We start from the raw sequence: 21,083 nt of genomic DNA, 5'->3' as shown, positions 1-21,083 counted from the left end.
GCAGGATAGCTCTATCTCTATTATAAATGGCAAGCTTTTGTCTTGAGGGCTTTATTTTATTTTATTTTATTTTTGAGAGTTTTTTGCCATAGGGCACGTGTGTTCGCCAGGAAGACAGAGAGAGAAGACAGAGAGACAGAAAGTGAGAAATCACCCCCCCAGGGGGATGGCCACGCTGCAATCCCCTCTCCTCCATCCTCCTCTCAGGATCTTGGGCACACACGCACACGCGCCCGGCGTAAGTTTAAGGTCCGGGACTCGAACTGCAGTCAACCACATGGGATTCCAGCGACATAGCCATTACGCCAGCTGCTGGTCCCTACTTTTAAATTTGTGTATTACTTAGTTCTTAAGGCCCTTACAAACAATGCCAGGTTCAAAATAAAAACTCAGTGATGGACTGCGCATAATTACAGATGTAACACTTTACACATGAACTGCACATGTAATTGTTATTTTTTTTAATACCCAGCTATGTACCCTGACAACGTGATACATTTTAATCAGGCCAGCTTCACATAATTCATTTAAAACACTATGGGTTGGGGTGGGGAGCAGGAAGGGGGAAATCAGGGAAAGAAAGAACATTTAACAGACATAAAAATGAAAGGTATCTGTAAATGATAATGCATATGGTAATGTCTTGGACTAGACTAATATGCACTACATTCATCCTGGGAAAAATCATTACGTACACTGCAAGGCTGAATTTAAATGTAAATAAATTTTAAAAAATCAATGGAAACCATAATACTAAAAAACTAAGTTTAAGATGATTTATATTTTAAAATATTACCTCAATAATTAGCAAAGAAAGCCAGCGGTCAATAATTAACAACAAAACCCCACTGTGGTGACACAATGGTAGCACAACTGAACAGCATGGGAAAGGTCTGCATCACTGGACCTCTCTGAGCACAGGCATGTGCACCCATCATCCAATTGAGAATGGACTCTGATGAAGGTGCCTGTCTCTGTCTCTCTCGAAAGAAAGGAAAGAGGAAGGAAGAGAAGGGCAGAGAGAGACGGAGAGAGGAAAACTAAGCCTGTTTCTACTTGATGTTATCACTAGAAATCTCACTAAAAAAAAAAAAAAATTAGGGGACCAGCAGATGGCATAGTGGTTACATCGCTGGACTCATCCATGGGTGACCATGGATCGAACCCCAGACCTGGAGGCTTGAAACTCACGCCAGTGCAAGTGCATGCATGCCCAAAATCTCAAGAGGAGAATGAAGGAGAAGGGACTGCAGCATGGGCCATCCCCTTAGGGAAGTGGGGGAGTGATTTCTCACTCTCTTTCTCTCTGTTAAGCACATGTGCCCTATGGCAAAAATCCTTTAAAAAAAAAAAAATTAGAGCATTCTGAATGCCAGGTTCTCTGTTCCTTTAAAACAAGGAACAGAAATGTGCTGGATTCCCACAAAGCCAATTGCAGTTCGAGTCCTAGTGGGTTGAAACTCACTCCAGGCACATGTGCACGCCTGCCCAAAATCCCATGAGGAAAATGGAGAAGGGACTGTGGTGTGCTCATTCCCCCCCAGGGGATGACTTCTTGTTTTCTGTCTGCCTCTTCAGCAAGTGACACACCCTACAGCAAAAACCTCTTAAAAAAAGAAAAAAAAAAAAAAAAAAGGAATGATCTTGTTTATTGATGTATATCAGTATCATGATATAGAGTTGTGTGAACTAAACCTCAAGCAAAGTCACTGTTTACCCATTCTAATCCAATAAGATATAAGCCATAAAAACAAAATTTCCTTACATCTGTTGCTTAATTCCCCCTAAAGGAAAAAAAAGAAAAACACAAAATGTTTTACTTTAGTCATTGTAGATTTAAAAAAAAAAAAAAAAATTCCTCATAGATAGTGCATTTTCCCAGCTTGCTCAAGTAAAGGGCATCAAGGGTGATGTGACCTTTTCCAGTTACCCCGGGACCATGAATACACTTCAACAGAGTAGCGCTGCTTTTCTCTGTAATGGTAGGTGTCAAACATCACTTCCTCTCTACCAGTAGACGACTAGTAGGCATTCCAACTCCTGTCCTTGTCTTGTTTTCTGAAGTACAGAAACTAAACCTGACAATAATGTTATTCTTGAAAAAATTTAGTACATAAAAGTTCTGAGAAAAACTGTCAAGAAAAGTACAGGTTCTTAACGGTTTATGACATTTACTATGGTAAAACAAAGGCTTGTTTCCTTTTCTAATGTGAGGTCACATCTGAGAGAACTAACCTTTTGATAAGTGGCATACTGCCAATTATCACCAGGCTTAGAGAGAAGTTGGATTCATTTACTTCAGTAGAAAACACTGTTGGAAGGGCTTGTAAATTCTTCTGCGTCGTCTTGAAAGTCTACCTATTTGTCTCATGTATATCAGAAAACGGAAGCCAGAATGCTTAGAACTTGAAGACTGAGGATCTCACATTATGTGCCAAGGGCATAATTCTAAAGTCAATCTGTAGTATAAGACCAAGCAATTTTTAAATACTGAGGAGACGAATCTTAATGCTAAAATTACAAATGAAGGGTCGGCCCTATAATTGAATGGTAAAAGGAGCCAGATCCCATACGGCTGGCCATGGTTGAAATTCCAACCTTAGCTGCTTGAAAACCATGCCGGGTCTATCTGTGTTGGTGCCCAGAATTCCAACGAGATGAACGAATGAAAGTCAACTGTGAGGTGACCACACCCCATTGGGAAGTGTTTTCTCCTTCTGTTTCTCTGTGGGAAGCATATATGCCCTCTAATAATTACAAAAATTGCAAATAAAAAGCACTTTCTGAATTTAGAAGTGTTTGGGCAAGAACATACATCTTAGTGTCCCTGCTAGCTTTTACTGTTAAATCAGCATTTTTGTATACTATAAGTCATGACCCATTTTTGAGCAGTAAATTTATTTAATGAACTCAAGTATTATTTTAGTGTGGTGGTTAAGGCACTGGACTCTCACATGGTCAATCCCAGCTCAAGTCTAGACCTGGCAGCTTGAAACGCACACCAGGCTTGTGTGCATACATGCCCAAAAGGAGAAAGGAAAAGAAGGGACTGTGGCATGGCCAATGTAAAACAAGGGGTGATTTCTCATTTTCTCATTTTCTCTCTGTATCACCGGAGAACATACATGCCTTATAGCAAAAAAGGAAAAGAAAAAGAAAAAAGGAATTTTATACACCAAAGTATTACAGGTACTATAGATACTGTTTTGTGAAACTTTATTGTAGAGCTAGTATTATATACATTCTGGGCCTGAATAAAAGTAGGGTTCTTACTGTGAGTTGTGGTCATAAAAATTTTGAAATCCACTCATGTAGAGTTCTTAATGATCTATAGGTTGCCTACAATCAGAAAAAAAAACTGATGACTTTCCACAGATTGCAACAACCATATTCTGCAACAACATCACAAAATCAAAGTGATCAGGGAACCAGCAGTTAGCGTAATGGCTATGTCGCTGGACTCCCACGTAGTCGACCGCGGTTCGTGTCCCGGACCCGGTGGCTTAAAACTCACGCCGGGCGCGTGTGCGTGCGTGCCCAAGATCCCGAGAGGAGAATGGAGGAGAAGGGATTGCGGCGTGACCATCCCCCCTGGGGGGGTGATTTCTCGCTTTCTGTCTCTATGTCTCTCTCTGTCTGTCTGGTGAGCGCACGCGCCCTACAGTGAAAAATCTCTCCAAAAAAAAAAATAAAAATAAAAAATAAAAAATAAATAAAAAAAAAAAAATCAAAGTGATCATCTGACAATTAGCTTCCAATGTGGCTGTTTCCAAAAAAGCTTAATATTGTGCCTTGCACCTGACTATGGTGCTAGACTCCAACATGGCCGACTGTGGTTTTAGTCCCAGACCCAGTGGCTTGAAAATCACAGCAGGGGCATGTGCATACATATCCAAAATCCCAAGAGGAGAATTAAGGAGAAGGGATTGCGGCATGAATATCTCCCCCGGAGAGTGAGCCCTCACTTTTCTTCTGTCTTTCTCTCTCCAGCAAGAGTACACTCCCTATGACAAAATTAATTAACTAACTAATTAATTAATTAAAATAATTAATTTAATTAATTGACTTAATTAGATTAAATTTAAATAATCCTTTTTCCTCAGAGACATTAAGAAAACCTGAATAATCTTTATATGTGACTGTTTATGGCACTTGTTTAGTCTGAAGTAAAACTACTTTAACAACACTTTCTAATAAACTACACCCGTTGAAAAGTTGTCAAGACTATCTTATTGTTAGAACTGCAGTTTAGGTCTAAAAAAATTATTCATAAAAGATTTACTAGTAACTAATATATATTAAAGTGCACATTAAAATTGAAGGATCTGATCTAAGTTCTCATTTTTTAAATACTGATAGAATTCATATTCCACTCAAATCTACATTATTTCTCATCCTAACCCAGCAGAGGATGCTCTGCAGGACAGTTGTCACTGAAAATAAAGCCTTTGGAAGACCTTTTTGTGCAACATAAGGTAACTCTCTGTACGTGGTATCAGCCAAGGAATTTCACAAGCAATGACAGGGACTCACATTGCACTTGAGAGGTAACTGGTGGGTAATTACAATGAGAATGTCGTGGTGCACAGCACCACCCAGTGACAGATCTCTGAGTGTATCCTCCTTTACTGCCTGTTCATTGTTTTTGGCATGGTAAGTACAGGACTAAAAGCCCCTTGTAAAGAACCACATAAAACATAAGCTCATAGATTTAATTTTTAGGTTAGGATCAAGCAAGAGGGAAAAAAGTAGTATTAGGAGCAAAAGGAAAGAATCTACAGTTCAGAAATAGAAAATACACACACTACTGAAGTTTGCACTGGTTTCAGCAAAGAATCTTTCCAATGGCAAGATTTTTTCAGATGCAAGATGAAAAATGAGTAGTTTTAAGAAGCAATCATTTCATAGTACACTTAATATTACTTCATTTAAAACGTTTGAAATTACTATAGAAATGGTACAAACAGGGTGTTCCCTTTTGAAGATCGATATTGATACTAGTTTGACATGATCTTTAGATGGAATGAATGAATGAATAAGCCAGTCAGTCAGTAAGTAAGTAACTAACAAATAAATGGAGAGTATAACAGTGGTTACCAGAGGCCGGGAGGGGTAATGGGGGTGATGGGGTGTGCAAAGTTATGGTTAGATAGAGGGGAAAGTTCTAGTGTTCCACTGCAGAGTAGGGTGGTTACAGTTAACAAGAATATATTGTAAACCATATTTCAAAATAGCTAAAAGCAAGGATTTTGACTATTCTCACCACAAAGAAATAATGTCTGATATGATAAATATGCTAAGAACCCTAATTTGATTGTTACACTTTGTATAAATGTATTGAAATTTACATAGTACTCTAAATATGTACAATTATGTGACAATTAAAATTCTAAAGCATGTTAAATCTAAAAGGTAAATTATAATATTATCTGATAGCAAGGTCTTTAATGAAGTCTGACTAAAGTAATATACTAGAAAGTAACTGGTGTCTCTTTTTCTTTTTTTTAATAATAGGAGGAAGAGAGCAAGCAAATAAGAGAGAAAGAGAAAGAGGTGAAGAGGTATTTTTGACAGGGTCTGGTCATCGTGGGATAGTCTCTCAGTTAGCTGAGATAACAAGTGTGTACTCCCACTCCTGGACTATTTAGGTTGGTCTAAAAACCTGGGCCTTCCATAGAGCCCTAGCCTTATAGAGCAGAGTGGTACCCTCCTGCTTGTGTCACCACAGCTGGGCCAAAAAAGCAACAGGTCGGTCGGTCGGTCGGTCGGTCGGTCGATCTATCTATCTCTCTCTCTCTCTCTCTCTCTCTCTCTCTCTATCTATCTATCTAGCCAGAAGGCATATACACACACAGAGAGAGACAAAAAGGGAACAGGAGAAAGCACCTCCCATGGGGGACAGTCAGCCACAGTCCCTTTTCCATCTCTCTCTGTTTGGGGATCTAGGACACACACACACACACACACACACACACGCATATCTCTCAAGCTTCAGGGTCCAGGACTCGAACCATGCAGTTGACCATGTGGGAGCCAGCTGCCTTAACTACCACACCACAGGTTGGCCCTAACAAGTCTCTCTTAAGCTGCATAATGGGCATGCAAATATTCAGTTTACTATTATTTAAACAGCACATTTACACTTCTACTGTGTATGCTATGTTTAAAAAATACAACAAGGAAAAAAGTCAAAACCAAAGAGTAATAGTATAACATATCAGACTGTGTGGTTTGGAGATCCAGCCTCTCCTGACCATCTGGCTGTACATGGGTTTTGGGAACTCCAGCAATATGAGACAACAGCAACTTCAATGTAAAGTACAACCTACATTTATGTGGTACTCTGTGGATTCCCTACAGAAAAGCTACTTTCACTCTGCTTCTAAACATTGCCAAATGTTAAGTGAAAAAAGTTCTCTAGAAAACTGGCTTTCTTTTCCTTCAGAATAACTAACACATAGCAACAGTAACACGACCATCAGCCCATGCACAAAATACCCTTCCTACCCACCTAGATGTTTCAGTGGTTTCTCTAGAAAATGAAGAAATGATGGGAGACTAAAACAACAGACATAGTCTCCATTCTCTATACCTACTGTCTAAAACCTACATATGATCTCCATTTCCAGCCAAAAGAAGAAATAGCAAAACCTCTCTCTCTTGTTTTTATTATTATTTGTTTTTTAGGTTTTGCCATAGGGTGTGTGTGCTTGCCTGAGACAGAGTGAGAAATCGCCCACCAGGGAGGATGGCCATGCCACAGTCCTTTCTCCTCCATTCTCCTCCTGGGATTTTGGGCACGCATGCACACATGCTTGGCATGAGTTTCAACACACAAGATCTAGGACTCAAACCATGGTTGACTATGTGGCAGTACAGGACCTTAATCACTATACAACCCACTGGCCCCAGAATCTCTTTGGAAGTGATCAAACCAATGTAGATGAGAATGGAGCAGCAGAGGATTCAGATCCGAATGTAAATACTATATTGGTGTATGTACTTTGAATTGTTAATATGATGTTAATTCTATTTATAAAATAAAAATTCCTGTAAATGTTACAGTAGGGAATAATCAATTGTCGAAATAAGATCCAGAACGACGGCAAGCAATCCTGCCGATACTCGATCCTGTTCCAGCACAGTTATTCCTGCACATTATTTTAGGATCAGGGCCACGTTGAAAAGTACTCCTCAGAAGAGAGTACGGGGTTCTAATGACACTTTTACTCTCGTTAATAGTTGAGTGATCTAAGCCATCTTCTCCTCTTCCTTTACATCTCATCTTCCCTCCTTAAACATGTTCAATTATACCATAATTATACCATATCTGAGTGATCTGAATATCTTGATTTTAAATCATTTTATTGGTTGCAAAATAATGCAGTAAGTCTCCTGAAACGTATATGGTCTTGATTTCTGACCACTACGGTAAAACCACCACCATGTAAACAATCTGGAGTAAAAGCATGCATGGAGAAGAGCCACATAAAGTTACTGGCATTACACTGTTTCACTAAGTTAGAAGCGAGCACATGTAATTTAATATTTTTCAGCGTTTTTTCCTTCACCGAATAGGACTTTCCTGATAAATACTAAAGAACCTAATCATTAAAACACAAGTCGTGTACCAAGTAAAGGGCATGGAAGGAAACCAATGTACAAATGAATGGGTAAATGAACTACTACAAGCCAGTTTAAGTGAACCACACATGGGTAGAAATGCTTCCAGCCATTAAGCACGCTTGAACCCACTCCTTTAGTGGAATCGTTTCTACAAGAGTCTGAAATAAATGACATGTTATAAATCATTTTGCAGGAATACAGAAAATAGTAGGAAAAAATAAATGCTATTACGTGACTTTGAATTTGTAGAGTTTCATTTCTACAAGGTCATATCTATTTGTTTAGTACTACTGAAACAGAAGTATACAGCACGGTGTGGGAATACCAAATGCTGTTTGCCTGGAGGCCTGAGAAGGACTAATGAAAGGAGAGCCTGGGAAGAAAACTGGAGGACTATTTTAGAAGATAACACACTCTTACAAAAATAGGTACTTTATTAAGATGTGGTCACCTAAATAATCCAGAAAATGTGTATAGTATTTTTTTTTAATTCTCATAAAATATATGGGCCTAGAGAAAATTGTAAATAAATGCCTAGATGTATAAATACTTCCAAGACCATTAAGTGAAATGAGTCTGAAGTCAATGGAAGGTTCCCATGAAACGGTTTACTCCCTTATCTATTTACATTTTAGTGTAAGCCCTTCAGGATTTTTTAAGTAGTTCACTCGAAAAAATGTTTAGTGTGTTTGTTTATTTATGTATTTATTTCAAGAGGAAGTGACACAGAGAGAAAGACAAGCAATCTCAACAGGGTCTTACGCCACAATCTTCCTCGTGGCTCCCGAGAAACACAGGCATATGCGTGAGCACCCAGCATGTGCAGGTTGACCCAAGAACTGAACCCTGATCTTCCACATGGCATACTAAAGAACCTAATCATTAAAACACAAGTCGTGTACCAAGTAAAGGCATGGAAGGAAACCAATGTACAAATGAATGGGTAAATGAACTACTACAAGCCAGTTTAAGTGAACCACACATGGGTAGAAATGCTTCCAGCCATTAAGCACGCTTGAACCCACTCCTTTAGTGGAATCGTTTCTACAAGAGTCTGAAATAAATGACATGTTATAAATCATTTTGCAGGAATACAGAAAATAGTAGGAAAAAATAAATGCTATTACGTGACTTTGAATTTGTAGAGTTTCATTTCTACAAGGTCATACCTATTTGTTTAGTACTACTGAAACAGAAGTATACAGCACGGTGTGGGAATACCAAATGCTGTTTGCCTGGAGGCCTGAGAAGGACTAATGAAAGGAGAGCCTGGGAAGAAAACTGGAGGACTATTTTAGAAGATAACACACTCTTACAAAAATAGGTACTTTATTAAGATGTGGTCACCTAAATAATCCAGAAAATGTGTATAGTATTTTTTTTTTAATTCTCATAAAATATATGGGCCTAGAGAAAATTGTAAATAAATGCCTAGATGTATAAATACTTCCAAGACCATTAAGTGAAATGAGTCTGAAGTCAATGGAAGGTTCCCATGAAACGGTTTACTCCCTTATCTATTTACATTTTAGTGTAAGCCCTTCAGGATTTTTTAAGTAGTTCACTCGAAAAAATGTTTAGTGTGTTTGTTTATTTATGTATTTATTTCAAGAGGAAGTGACACAGAGAGAAAGACAAGCAATCTCAACAGGGTCTTACGCCACAATCTTCCTCGTGGCTCCCGAGAAACACAGGCATATGCGTGAGCACCCAGCATGTGCAGGTTGACCCAAGAACTGAACCCTGATCTTCCACATGGCTCCAGCATCATGGAGCAGTGTGTTACCATTGCACCACCACAGCTAGGCCTGCAGATGTTCATTAATCATCTACCAAGTGCTGCATAACGTGTTAGACTCTATAACTACAGAAAATAAAACTTTCTTTCCCCTTACGGAGTTCACAGAGACAGACATGGGATTAAATAAGTATATATAAATATACTTAGAAATATATACATAAGAACTTATCAATTCTGCCATGGAGGAAATCAGAAAATAAATTCCAATTTGCAGACAGACAAGCAGAGGGAGGACATTCCAGATGGAAGACGTGGCAGAAATGAAGACAGAGTGGGGAGACTGCTGAGCACATATGGGGACTTGAAAAATCTTAAAGGTTAAGGAAAGAGGAAGGGCAAAATACAGATGAGATTTAAAAGAGACAGAAGTCAAGTAAAGCAGGTGTTTGTATCCCAGCTAAGTTTGTATAAGCCTCATTCTAAAAGAGAATAGCTCTGGGAACCAGCAGTTAGCATAATGGCTATGTCGCTGGATTCCCACATAGTCGACCGCAGTTTGCATCCCGGACCCGGTGGCTTAGAACTCACGCCGGGCACGTGTGCATGCATGCCCAAGATCCCAAGAGGAGAATGGAGGAGAAGGGACTGCGGTGTGACCATCCCCCATGGGGGGTGATTTCTCGCTTTCTGTCTCTATGTCTCTCTCTGTCTGTCTAGTGAGCACACACACCCTATAGCGAAAACCTCTCAAAAAAAAAAAGAGAATAGCTCTGCCGAGCATCACTGTATTCCTTATTGTGTGCAGTCCAAATGTGCTTTCATTCGCACACAAGGAAAGGGGGTGTGGCGCATGAGAGGGAAATAACATCTAAATCCTATCAGCCTTCTTGATAACTGGCCTGGATGACTATGTAGTTGCATGTTTCAAAAAATAATCATTGGTACATAAAATGGTAATAAACTGCTTAATAAAGTATACACACTGTATTATTTCTGTTATTGGCATACACTGCCTAATAAAGTACACACACTGTATCATTTCTGTTATCAAGCTCCTCTTAGTCCAGTTAAAATACAGTAAACGACTCAATATTGTTAACTTATTATAACCACATGGATTTTTTTCATATCTAGTCTTTCATAAACACAAAAATTTGTGTAGCTATCAAAAGACAATTGTAAGTGGTGATTGTACTATTCTCTCAATAACTAGATTTTTTACACATTTTGTATTGTGTAATTGATCTTGTATTGTGTAACTCTCTCCTTCAGAATGTTTCAAAGTCACTTTTTCCAACTAAAGGATTTAATATAGCCTTAATTTTTTCATTAAAAAGTCCACAATGTTTGTAACTACAAATGCGCACCAAAACCTAACATTTCCAAACAGTTATATTTTGTTACAGTTAAGAACAGCATTGTACAAAGACAAACAAAATAGCATTGTTTTGCTTTCTCTCTGAAGAGCTGTATTTTTCAGAGGATACAGTTTCTGTCAGTGTCAGTGTAAGAGATTGTTTTCAGGAGTAGCTGTGAATCAATAGTTTCTCTTACTGGCCTTTTGGAATTCAACATAGCCAACTACTGACTCTGGGCATGGGTTCTGCTGCGTCTCTCCAGCTTAAGATAGGTTCAAATATAAGATAGGTTCAGAAGATTAAGAAACTCCAACCATGCTTTCTGTTTAGAAAGTAATTCTCTTCCCTCCAAGAATTCTTAATTACATTTCTGCTGTCTTAATGGCTATTTCTGAGTCACAAATCACTTGGGATGGTTCAAATGAAGAAAATCTGCCATTTCTTTTACTGTAGCACATAAAATTCGCTTCATCATTTATAAGGAAGAAATTAGTAAAGTATAGGTCTCTTTAGTTATAGTACAATATTAATCTTCAAAAAAAATCTAAAGAGCGGCAAAACAATCAATCTTGAAATACCACCATTATCCAAAACATACTGAATTTTTATTCTTTGCGTCTTTACTGTTCACCGTCTACAATGGAAAGGTTCCCTTTCTTCAAGAAAAACTTTGGAATATAGAGCCAATTCTCATTTCTCCGAGATAATTTGGATAGGAGGGGTGCAAATAGATTACCTTGCAACTGCTATCATCTATAGCACTACCTGTGGTCCTGAATTAAGCCCTCCTTAGCGTTCAGATCCAGTAGGCATACAGAATAAAATACGGAGTCGTGCCCCTTTATGAGCGGTTTCCCTTTCCATGGTTTCAGTTGCCCCAATCAATCATGGTCTGAAAACAAGTGAGTAGGTACAATATAAGATATTTTAAGAGAAGGACTATATTCATACAACTTTTATTACAATATATTGTTATAATTGTTCTACTTCATTATTAGTTATTGTTCATCTCTTACTGTGCCTAGCTTATAAGTTAAATGTTACGATGGGGATGCATATATATAGAGAAAACAGCATAGAGTTCAGTAACATCCATAGTTTCACTGGAGATCCTGGACTGTATCCCCTACAAATAAGAGCGAACTACTGTGTGTCATTTTCCTAGCTATTTTCTTAAGTAAATGCAGTCATACGAAATTGCAGATATAGGCGAATGAACCACCACTGATTATCTACAGGCATTTATTTATTTAAAAGACATTTATCTGCAATTCTGAAAATTAAGTACTATACATTATAAATATCAGATTCCACAACATACTTAATACAAGTATATACTCATCATTTTGGAAGTTCAAAAGATACAGTCAAAGAATTTGGACGTGAAGATTACAGCTATGGGAGCTGACAGCTTATCATCAATAACTACCCAGAAACAAAACTTTCCAGTAACCATGACTTTATACTCATTCATATTACCTTGAAATCAGTGATCCATAATTCCGACCCTTATAAATTTATAAAACTTCTATTTTATCCATTACACACTGGCACAACTAAACTGTAGCTTGTAAAAGAAATGATCAATTTCACACATCAGCTGACACTGTTACTGTGTCACAGTGCGATCTGGCCAGTAATTTAATTTCTGAAGAGTCAGCACCTTCGCCATCTCTACTCTTACTCTGCTCAACTCTATTGGCAAGAAGTGTAAAATATCAAGTTACCACTTATTGCCACCTTCCTATGTACAAGGTATTGTCTGATAAGCATTTAACACTGATTATTTCGTTTGATCCCCACAACAATCCTATGATGTAGGGAACATTATTCAGGTTAAGTACTCCTAGTCCGAAAACACGAAATGTGAAATGCTCTAAAATCCAAAACTTTTTGAATCCTGACATGACATTAGAAGCAGAAAATCCCATTCTGACCTCCAGTCAAAATGTTGTGATACAAAATATTTCATAAAATCCTGGCTATGTATATAAAACATAAATGAGTTTTGTGTTTAGATCTGGGTCCCAATTTAGCAGCTCAGAAAATGCAGTCTGAGATTTTGATCTGAAGACTATAGTGAATAAAGATATCGTGGGCCCATCCCCATGACATCTTGTAATGTATATGCAAATATTCCAAAATTCAAAAGCATTCAAAATCAGAAACACTCTGGCCCCAAGCATTTCAGATAAGAGATATTCCATCTGTAGCTCCTATTTTACAAATAAAGAAATTAGGGCACACAAAATAACTTGCCCAAGATCACACTGCTGGTAACAGATAAAGGGGGGATTAAGATGCACACAACCTCTTTCCAGACCTTAATTATAATGCCCGTGTCTCTAATGTACACTGATATCCTCTGACTTGAGTATGACTGAATCAAAAACAAAAATTTTTTGGAATGACATAGGAATCTTTAGCCCTAAGTAAATATTAAAATCATTGTTAGCCTTAAAGGAAAAATAACTTAAAGAACATATACAATCAATTAGATCCTTATCCATTAAGACCATGCCTACATGGTGAGATACAATGGGACATTTTTTTAACATCTTCCTTTCTAACACAAGAATGATTCTATTTAAACTTTTTACATTTTTTAAAGACGGCACTATACACATAAGCAGAAGGCTTTTTCCTATTACCTAGCTTGATTTAATAAACGCCTACTATGTCCTATGAAACAAACCGGACATATAAATATTGTTAAAACATGAATACACAACATAAGCTTACAAATAAGTGAAACGATTTCTTAAAATACACATAATAAAAAAAGAATTGTGATAAAGACCAATAAGAGAAGTATCGGATCATTGAGAAAGTCACGATGCACTGTTGCATAGAAAAACAGAAAAATATGTCATGATTCTCCCGACATTCACAAAGTGGCAGGGTGTACACTGTGCTGGAATAATCCGATCTGCAAGAAAAGGTGTGGAAGTCTCCACAGGAGGTAACGTGCTCAGCTGGCCCACACGGGATGAAACAGTCAGATGATGACTAGTAAAGATCACCCTGGACAGAATCTCGGATGAAGCAGATCGTGTGTGTACAGACACAAAGGTACGGTCAGCACGGCACAGCCAGCCAAGGGTGGTGTTATGGCTGCAGCATGAGAGTGAAGGCAGGAGGAGGAGATGAGCAGGTGGGGCATGGCTGAAAGAGAAAGCCGCCATGGAAGGATGCGGGCTCATGATGAGGATCCAATTCATGCGCTAAGAAGCCTGCCTGTTTATTCCAGAGCTATGTGTCCAACCTCAAACATACATATTCAGTGACAGTAATTCCCTAACCCTCAAAGTGAATCATCTCCTATTCCTACCTAAAAAAGAAGTAATCACAACAAAAAATGCTTTTCGTTTCCAGTTACCAAAAACGATGCTAAATCAGAAATTACACAGCAAATTGTACAAGAATCCTTGGAATTAACAGAACTAGCTTACTTTCAATTAATTGTTACAATAATATTTTACTTTGGTCAAAACCATCTGTAATTATTATAAGTTTAGTTTTAGATCAATCTTATGATGATTTAAATTCAAACTATTGAGTCATCAGAAAAGTCATGACATATTTTTAAGTGTTTTTTCTATGCAAAAATGTGTCCTGACTTTTCCCACGACCCAATACACACACAACTCTGAGGAACAGGAAATCTAGTATATATGACTTCAAGTTCTAATTTATTCCCCTTTTAAAAGGAATTGAGAGCCCAGACTTGGAAATAATATATGATAGTAATGATACCTATCATTTATAAAGTGCTCTACATTCTTAAACCCCTTCGCATTCATTATTTTATTCTCTTATGAAGCTGATGATGGAAGGGGGCATTTATTCCATGTAGTGCAAGGAGCAGAGACCAAAATTCACACACAGCAGGAGTCAGTGCTAACTTTCGTACTCAACAAACTGTCTAAGATCAAGCTACGGAAAAGTATATGAAATAACATCGTGTCTACTGTGTAAGACACGCACAGAACTACTGTATATAACGCCTCTGAAGCGTCTAGTGAAAGTAACACCAAGGCTTGTCTTATACAGGCCTCAATGTGGCTCTTTTACTAAGGCATCCAAAAACAGGCTTGTGAAAAATCATACATTTCGAGCAGCACCAGGGAGGAAAGTTCCACACAAAAGGAAGTTCCACAGAGAGGGAAGTTCTATACAAACTGCACTTTCCTATCTGAAATGCCAGCTTAACCCACTTGAGGAAGACAAACTTTATACAGGAACAGAGTCAACTGATGTCAAAAGAGAAATCTCAGCGTCAACGTGCATGTGGGTGGAGGAGCTGTACTAATATGGGAAGGGTCAGCCATGTTACTGAAGACTGAAGTCAAGTTTCCATTCCTACATTAGATTATGTAAGAGTCCACTACTAAACCACAGTTGAAGATGTCCAAATTCTTTCATTGCTAGTAGTTATTTTATATCCTAGTCAACTAGTTTATTTTCAATCTTAATAAGACTGTGACTCATGAGATTCACGATGACTTCCTCTTTATACTGGCTGCCAAAAGCTCGCAGTCAATTTTGCAGCAAATGTGTTAGACTTCAGTACACCTCCTCCTGATTTTCTGGTCTTCATCATCTCATGTTCTCATTGTCTCATTCCTTCCTTTTTTCATCTGAATAATTTTGTAAACTGCCTGAAATTTCCTGCCTGAAATTTCCCTTTCCACAGGATAATTTAAAATAAGCATTCCTATCCAAAATGCCAGCTTAACCCACTTCAGAAGACAAACCCTATGCAAGAGTTAATTTATGATAGAAGAGAAATCTCAGAGTCAATGCAGATTTAGGTGTAGGTATAGATGTTATACAGGCTGGATCAGCTACTTACTGAAGGGTCGCAAACAGTAAATGAAACAATGGAAAAAGAAAACAGTACCTTTATATCAAAATTACAATCAAGTCTTCTAATTAACACGATGAAAGTGCCAGACGAATTGTCTTTTAATGGTGGAGGCACTATGGGTTCACAGGCATTCTCTGGTTTTGAGTTAATCAAAAAACCCTGGAAAAGGATTGGGAATAAGTTATCTGTATGTCATTCAGTCAGTCAACTTACTTTTACAAACATCTTTTTCATTTACTTTATGACTTTTGCATTATGCTAGACATATTATCTGCAACTACAATTGCTCACAGCCCTATAACTCCTAAAGTAGTATTTGGCTTCATGAGCATTTACTGTTTAAAAATAAGTTAGATCTTTCTTAATAATAAAGATTCTTTTACAAATAAGACATCAGCTAATAACCACAAGAAAATCATTGTTAACATGTTAGTTAGTATATTTTCCAACAAAGTTTGACATTTCTCAGCTAAGAAAATACTTTTTTTTAATTAACTTTTAACTTTCTTTCATGTTATCAAACAATGAAAACGAACTTAATAAATATACTTCTAGAAATTTGTTCACTATAAACACAAACGCAACTGTATAAAGGTTTACGTAGAAAGATGTTCATGGTGCATTGGTTTTAGTAACAAGAAATGAGAATCGCACACATCAATAAGGAAGCTATTTTAAAATTACGGCACATCCATACAACAGAAAAATAATGCAACCGTTAAAAAAATGCGGTAGATATATATATACTAAATTGAAAAGATATCAGCAAGATAATTATAAACTTAAAAAAGAAAACAGCAAGTTGCTTTGCCAGGAATGCAAGATGGTTTGGCATCAGAAAGTACATAAATAAAAAAATTAATAAAAAATGTTGTACTCATAGATTAAAATACAGTACAAAAAACAAATGACTATCCCAACAGATATAAAAAATGTATTCAATATGAACACATAAAGAGCTAACTGAATTCATCAAATTCATTTACAAGAAGAAATGAGCAATTAAAGCTATGACATGATGCCTTAACAAGAGTTTTGCCTGGTGCCTGGTCACTCTAGCCCACAGATGGCAATTTCTGCTTTCCTAGGCTTCGGATAGAGAGAGCTTCTGTACATGACTCAAGAGTAAGCTGTGTCATTCCTTCATTTTCTCACTGACTACCTCCTCTTCTTAATTTCATATAGTACCTGGCTTTTGCTTTGCAGAGAAGCAGAACTGAGGTCATCCTTCCAGCTAAGAATACAGTAGTCTCCCTTTATCCACAGTTTCCTTCCCAATTGAAACTGTGGTTTGAAAATATCAAGTGGAAAATGCCAGAAATAAACAAGTCATTAGCTTTAAACCTTGCTCCATCCCACTCCAGTATTTCATGCCCAGGACATGAAATATTCCTTTGTCCACCTGTAATGCTACTCTCTTGTTAGTCACTTAGTTGCCTCAGTTACCACATCAAAAACACCAAGTGTGTGTACGTACAGACACACATATAATTTAGGACCAGCTGCGCTGGGAATCTTGGAAACTAATCTACTCTGGGAACTAATATTCCTTAGGAATAAGGGCAGACTACTGTATTTGCTTAAACCCTTAGATCTATATCCTGCTCTTTCTTTTCTGTGCTATTCTATACTTCTTGCTGGGATGCTATTAAAATGCAGTAAATCTTTTTCAGTGTTACTTTTAACAGCAGTTAAACTCAATCCATATAGTATCAAGAAAGCACATAACTCAATCAAAGTGAAGATAGTACAAATTATGGCCAACGTTCCCGTGTCCACTTGATCATACTCTCTGCTGAATGCTACCTCACTGGCAGCAGTTGAAAGATATATCTAAATATTAAAGATTTTTAAATGCTGGGTAATAAAATGCATCTGTGAACCAATAAAATATAGCATGTCCAGACACACAAAAAGGGGTTATGAATGTAACTAAAAACAATTCCTGGTTTTTAATCATTTTTCTATTAACCGAATCTGTTTAACAAGCACATATTATTTTAAAATGAGAAAGAAAAATAGAATATACATAAGCTAAAAGCCCAAAACCCAGCCTTTCTGCCTTAGTGCAAAGCTGACTAAAGTCTTGGGTCAGCAGGTGGAGTAGTGGTTAAAGCGCTAGACTCCTGGGGGATCAACTGCAGTTCAAGTCCTGGACCAGGAGGCTTGAAACTCGCACCTGGAGTGTCTGCATGCATGCTCAAAATCCTGAGAAAAGAATGGAGGAGAAGGGGCTGCAGCATGGCCATCCCCCACCCCAGAGGGGATTTCTCACTTTCTGTCTCTCGTGCAAGCGCAAGTGCTCTATACCAAAAATCTCTGGGGAAAAAAAGGAAGTCTTTTTACAAAGCAAGTCTTAAAATGTTAAATATTATCTTTCCTGTGGATTATGCTAAAAGAAAACCTTGCTGAAATAGCCTACTATTCCAATTGTTTCAGATGTGAGTCATTTAAAACTGTGTACAAATATACTTTGTTTTAATCTACAATGTCTCCCAGGTAGCAAAAAAAACATGGTCAATTAATTTGACAGAACTCTCTGGTCTCTAAAATAAGAATGGCCAAGAAAGTGCAGCCTAAAGATCTGCAAGCTTAGTGTCATCCTCCTAGGAGGATCTCCCCTTTTTTTTTTTAAGAGAGATTTCTGCTACAAGGTGTAAGTGCTCACCAGAAAGACAGAGAGACAGAAAGCGAGAAATCACCACCACCAACACCACCTCCGCCCCCGCCTGGAGGGATGGCCACACCACAATCCCTTCTCCTCCATTCTCCTCTTTGGATATTAGGTACACACACACACACACACACACACACACACACACACACACACGGCATGAGTTTTAAGCCTGTGGGTCCAGGAGCCATCGACTCCATGGGAGTCCAGTAATGTAACCATTATGCCGTTCTCTGGTGCCTGGACAATCCCTTCTTATTAAGATGCTTGCTGTGCATCTAGGACCCTCCACATCCTCATTAACATTGCACTACCACAGCTGGGCCAGTCTTACACATTTCTTAAACTTTTTTTTTTTTTATTAATTTTTGTTGTTGCTGTTTTTGTGAATGGGGAGGGTACCTTTGTCCTATAATCTTCTAAGCGACTATGATTTATGAAAGCTACCGTTACTGTACATTAACTCTCTGCCCGCTGGTGTTTAGGTAGAAAAACGAGTCAAGAGAGGGATTCTTGCCTTTGATACAATTTCACCCATCACGAGCGGGATTCTTGCCTTTGATACAATTTCACCCATAGTGATGCCTGTTCTTATGGTTTCTATGATGGTTTGTCCCTCAAACCACTGAAATTTGGTCTTAGTGGACAGTGATTGAGTGTTTTCCAAAAATTCACGTGCTGGGAACCGACTATCACAAAAGTATTAGGGACAACTTTGTCCTTTCATGGTGCTCCAGGGCAGGGCCTTTACATACAATGAAATACGGGGGCATGGCCCCATGACTCAGTTCTAAGCTATATATGAGGAGAAAAAATGAGGCAGGCATAGCCATATAAATACAGATCACACTCTACTCTACTTGGGGTTCTGTCTCCCACTACTTTGTAATGTCTTTGAACTTTCTACCTATCAGAATCATGAGTCTTACAAATGAACTTCTTTTTCTTTATAAAGTACTCAGTCTCAAGTATTTTTGTTAGTAACACAAAACACTGAAACACCAGGTTTAAATTTTTCCTTCTTGGTTCCAATAGGATAGAGAAATAGAGAAGGGACTGCAGCATGACCACACCCCACTGCGGAGGTGGGAAGCAGAAGGGAGTGGAGTGTTGGGGTGTGCTTTCTCCCTCTCTGTCTCTCTGCTGAGTGCATGAGCTCTCTAGCAATTAAAAACAAAAAGAGTTCATGGAACTCTTTTAAACAAGATTACTCAACAGAAATGCTTTTCAGTAAGAAGAGAGAGTTTGATTCTTCATACTAGAATGAGAGAAAGGTTATCAGCTTGAAATCATTGGTAATCAGAGAAATGCAAACTAAAAACAGATAATACTTTCTGCCCATCTCATTGGCAAAAGTCAAAAGGCTGATATTATCTGGTGCTGGCAAGGATGTAAGGAGATGAGTGTTTTCAAACACTGTTAATGGAACTAAATTAGTATAGCCTTTTGAAAAGGCAATTTGGCAGTATCCATGAAATCTGGGATGTACTGAATAAACACCCATTGATTAATCAATCCTAGTTCCAGACCTCTACCCTAGAGAAATACCTGGACTTTGGATAAACAACCAAGGCAACTGTTAATAGGAAACGACTAATAAACTGTGGTCATTCATATTGCTGAATACCATGAAGGGCCTAACAGGAGTATGTTAGATTTCCAGGTACACTGTGGAAAGATCTCTAAAACATGGGGGAAGTGGAGGAATCAAACTTCAAAGTAATTATGGCAGTTTCACATACACCATGAATGGCCATTTCTGAACTTTATGAATTCACAAATTGATAAAAAAAAGTACTAAAAGCACTAAATGTTCAAAAAAGGATCTGAAGGTCTGTAAAATCACTAAGATTGAACTCTGAAGAGGGAAGTACAACTCGCTATATATAAGTACAGAAGGAGGAAAAAGGAGACTTCTTTTTTCTCATACATATACACACGCATATATGAAAATATACATAATACACTACATTATATAGTCTATATACGTATATACACTTCTTTTCTGTTCCAATATTTTTACAATAACAAATAGTTATACAACACTGAAAATGTATTTTTAAGTAACGTAAAATCTATTTAAAAGCTGATTTGCCCCTCCCAGAGATGCCTAACATTACCATTAAGAATAATATTTCTGAGGTCCCCAGGAAAGTCATGACATATTTTTTTTGTTTTTCTATGCAAAAATGCATCATGACTTTCCCGGCCACTCAATAGCTAGTTTAAGGTACTTCAATAAGAAACTTTGAGAAAGTTAGAACAAAATAAAAATATTACATTATCATTAAGAATAATAAATAGGGAGGCCAGTAGGTGGTGCAGTGGTTAAGGAGCTAGACTCCCACATGGCCAACCTTGGTTTGAGTCCCAAACACACTGATTTGAAACTCACGCCAGGTGCATGTGCATATGCCCAAAATCACAAGAGGAGAATGTGGCATGGCCATTCCCCCCGGGGGTGTGTGTGTGATTTCTCACTTTCTCTCTGTCTCTGTCTCCAGTGAGCACACATGCCCTATATCAAAAATCTCTCTAAAAAAAGAAGAAGAAGAAGGAGAAGGAGGAGGAGGAAGAGAAGAAGAAGAAGAAACAGGTTTGTGGTACTTAAATAAGCAATTTTAAGAAAGTTAGAACAAACTGAAAACACTCTGTTATATAAATCCACACAGTTTCACGTATTCAAATAATTTAACGTAAAAACCTCGTATTATCCTGAAACAGGAAAAACTTTCTAACTATGACTTCCAAGGTAGAAGGAAAAGATAGCAATTTTTTAAAAGAATTCTTTATTTAATTTTATTTATTATTATT

The 21,083-nt window shown here is 37.8% G+C and overlaps 1 protein-coding gene across 1 annotated transcript in view; it reads right to left on the bottom strand.

Annotated features, from left to right (window-relative positions):
• Nucleotides 1-21,083, bottom strand: part of RNF13 (ring finger protein 13) — a 126,867-nt gene that overhangs the window by 67,967 nt on the left and 37,817 nt on the right. The window contains 1 exon segment of the mRNA XM_014588282.2: nucleotides 15,629-15,754. Coding sequence (XP_014443768.1) covers nucleotides 15,629-15,754 — 126 coding nt within the window.

Source organism: Tupaia chinensis, unplaced genomic scaffold, assembly GCF_000334495.1.
Source record: "Tupaia chinensis unplaced genomic scaffold, TupChi_1.0 Scaffold000272_1, whole genome shotgun sequence".
NCBI lineage: Eukaryota > Metazoa > Chordata > Mammalia > Scandentia > Tupaiidae > Tupaia > Tupaia belangeri.
Note: the sequence above shows the minus strand (reverse complement) of the source record. Positions and strands in the feature narration are given on the sequence as shown.